Source organism: Mesitornis unicolor, unplaced genomic scaffold, assembly GCF_000695765.1.
Source record: "Mesitornis unicolor isolate BGI_N332 unplaced genomic scaffold, ASM69576v1 scaffold21668, whole genome shotgun sequence".
Classification (NCBI taxonomy): domain Eukaryota; kingdom Metazoa; phylum Chordata; class Aves; order Mesitornithiformes; family Mesitornithidae; genus Mesitornis; species Mesitornis unicolor.
In genome coordinates this window covers 18,530-22,118 of record NW_010202808.1, presented here as the reverse complement: position 1 = coordinate 22,118, position 3,589 = coordinate 18,530, and the positions used below count along the sequence as shown (strand labels likewise).

General features: G+C 59.4%; 1 protein-coding gene across 1 annotated transcript in view; it reads right to left on the bottom strand.

Moving 5' to 3' along the window:
• Nucleotides 1-2,724: 2,724 nt before the first annotated feature.
• Nucleotides 2,725-3,589, bottom strand: part of C3 (complement component 3) — an 18,465-nt gene continuing 17,600 nt past the window's right edge. Inside the window, exon 39 of the mRNA XM_010190517.1 lies at nucleotides 2,725-2,866. Within this exon, the coding sequence (XP_010188819.1) occupies nucleotides 2,725-2,866 (142 nt within the window). The remainder of the gene's footprint in view (nucleotides 2,867-3,589) is intronic.

Below are 3,589 nucleotides of genomic sequence, written 5' to 3'. Positions count from 1 at the left end.
GGACAGCTTGTGGACAGTCTCTGCTCTCATGCGACCCCAGGGCAAGGCCGGTGAGGCCATGGGGGTGACACCGCAAGGTGACACAACAAGGGAGGAGGTGACACAAGTTGAGGACAGTTTGGGGACAGCTTGGGGACAGTCTCTGCTCTCACGCGACCCCAGGGCAAGGCCGGTGAGGCCATGGGGGTGACACCGCAAGGTGACACAACAAGGGAGGAGGTGACACTGTTTGTGTGTGTGTGTGTAGGGGGGTGTGACAGTGCTGGGGCCGCTTGCACCATGCACGTCCCCCCCTGCCACACACGCGAGCGTGCAAGCGCTCGTGCCACCCCGGAGCGTGCAAGCGCTCGTGCCGCCCCGTCGCACGCTCGCATGCGCAGCCGCGTGCCCCGACGCGGCACCGGAAAACGCCGCCCGTGGGAGGGAGAGCAGGAAACCACGCGCGGGCCGCAGTGGGGTGCTGAGTGCTGGGGGTGGGGGGGGGAAGGCGGGCACCCAATGAGCCCCTGCACCAAATTGCACCGTGCACCCGCAGACAGTGGGTTGTGCACTGAGGGTGTACAGCACCGTGCACCAAATTGCACCGTGCACCATGGGTCGTGCACTGAGGATGAGCAGCACCGTGCACCGAATTGCACCGTGGGTTGTGCACTGAGGGTGTACAGCACCGTGCACCAAATTGCACAGTGGGTTGTGCACTGAGGGTGTACAGCACCGTGCACCAAATTGCACCGTGCACCATGGGTCGTGCACTGAGGATGAGCAGCACCGTGCACCGAATTGCACCGTGCACCGTGGGTTGTGCACTGAGGATGAGCAGCACCATGCACCGAATTGCACCGTGGGTCGTGCACTGAGGGTGTGCAGCACCGTGCACCAAATTGCACTGTGAGTTGTGCACCAGGGGCGTACAGCACCGTGCACCGAATTGCACCGTGCACCGTGGGTTGTGCACTGAGGATGAGCAGCACTGTGCACCACTTTGCACCGTGAATTGTGCACTGAGGGTGAGCAGCACCGTGCACTGTATTGCACTGTGAGTTGTGCACCAGGGGCATACAGCACCATGCACCAAATTGCACCGTGCACCCACAGTTGTGCACTGAGGATGAGCAGCACCGTGCACCGAATTGCACCGTGGGTTGTGCACTGAGGGTGTACAGCACCGTGCACCAAATTGCACAGTGGGTCGTGCACTGAGGGTGTACAGCACCGTGCACCAAATTGCACCGTGCACCGTGGGTTGTGCTTCAAATGCCGTGCAGCACCGTGCGCCGTGGGTGTGTAGAACCATGCACTGTGGGTTGTGCATTGAGGGCGTGCAGCTCCATTCACCAAATGCTGTGCAGCACTGCGGGTTGTTCACCAAATGCTGTGCAGCGCCATGCACCGTGGGTTGTGCCCTGTGGGAGTGCAGCACCGTGCACCAGAAGCCGTGCACCAAATGCCGTGCAGCGCCGAGGGCTGTGCACAGAGACGTGCAGCACTGAGCACTAAGGGTGTGCACCAAGGGTTGTGCACGAAGGGATGTGCAGGAAAGTGCACCAAGGGTGCTCTGCAGAGTCCTCATGGGCCCTATGGTGTCCCCATGTCCCCATTATCCCTATGGAGTCCCCATGAACCCTATGGCATCCCCATGGTCCCATCATCCCCTATTGGAGTCCCCACCACCCTCTTGCCCCATACAAAGTCCCCATGGGCCTTATGGCGTCCCCACCTCCCCATCATCCCCCATAAAGCCTCCACAACCCCTTTGTCCCTTACAGAATCCCCATGATCCCTATGGCATCCCCACAACCCCTATGGCATCCCCATGACCCCGTCATCCCCTATGGAATCCCCATCACCTTCTTGTCCCCTACAAAGTCCCTATGGTCCCAATGGTGTCCCCATGGCCCCATCATCCCCTATGGAGTCCCCATGAACCCTGTGGTGTCCCCATGGTGTCATCATCCCCTATTGGAGTCCCCATCCACCCTCTTGCCCCATACAAAGTCCCCATGGGCCTTATGGCGTCCCCACGTCCCCATCGTCCCCCATAAAGTCCCCACAACCCTGTAGCCCCTTACAGAGTCCCCATGACCTCTGTGGTGTCCCCACAACCCCTATGGCGTCCCCATGACCCCATCATCCCCTGTGGAATCCCCTTCACCTTCTTGTCCCCTACAAAGTCCCTATAGTGTCCCCATGACCCCGTCATCCCTATGGAGTCCCCATCACCTTCTTGTCCCATACAAAGTCCCCATGGGCCTTATGGCGTCCCCACATCCCCATCATCCCCCATAAAGCCTCCACAACCCCTTTGTCCCTTACAGAATCCTCATGATCCCTATGGCATCCCCACAACCCCCATGGCGTCCTCATGACCCCGTCATCCCCTATAGAGTGGCCACTGCCCTCTTGTCCCATACAAAGTCCCCATGGCCCCTATGGTGTCCCCATGACCCCATCACCCCCTATGGAGTCCTCACCACCCTCTTGTCCCCTACAAAGTCCCCACGACAACCATGAAGGCCTCACCACCCTGTTGTCCCCTATGGTTGTCCCCTATGGTGTCCCCACGACCCAATGTCCCCTACAGTGTCCCCATACCCCCACCACGCAGATCCAAGAGCCAGGCTATCAGAAAGGACTTTTTTAACTGAAAATAAAGTGGGGAACAGGGGGTAGCAGGATGGGGAGCACCCATGGATGGGGGGAACCCATGGGTGAGGGTGGACGCACTCAGGAGGGGCACCCGAACATGGTCATGGCCTCGGCGAACTCGATGAAGTCCTGGCAGAGGGGCTGCAGGTCGGACTCCTGGCACGCCACCTCCGAGGGCCAGGCCTCCAGCCACGTGTCCTTGCCGATGAGGTAGGAGAAGCTGGGGACACCAAGGGGACAATGGGTCACAAGAGGGTGGCACCCTTAGGGGACACACACAGGGGTGGGTGATGGGGTGCACAATCCTGTACGAGACACTGGAGAGTCTTTGGGGTGTCGGTGTCACCATAGCCTTGTGTCCCCATGGTCCCATGTCTCATGTCCCTGTGTCCCTATGTCCTCATGGTTCCATGTGCCACATCCCTGTGTTCCCATGTCCCTGTGTCACCATGTCTCATGTCCCTGTGTCCCCATGGTCCCATGTCTCATGTCCCTGTGTCCCCATGTGCTCATGGCTCCATGTGTCACATCCCTGTGTTCCCATGTCCCTGTGTCACCATGTCTCATGTCCATATGTCCCCATGTCACCATGTCTCATGTCCCTGTGTCCCCGTGTCCCCATGGTCGCATGTGTCATGTCCCTGTGTCCCTATAATCTCATGTGTCATGTCCCTGTGCCCCCATGTCCTCATGATCCCATGTCTCATGTCCCCGTGTCCCCATGTCCTCATGGTTCCATGTGTCACATCCCTGTGTTCCCACATCCCCGTGTCCCCATGTCTCATGTCCATGTGTCCCCATGTCCCCATGGTCCCATGTGTCATGTCCCTGTGTCCCCATGTGCTCATGGCTCCATGTGTCACATCCCCGTGTCCCCATGTCCCCAGTGCCCCACGTCTCATGTTTGCATGTCCCCATGGTCCCATGCCTCATGTCCCTGTGT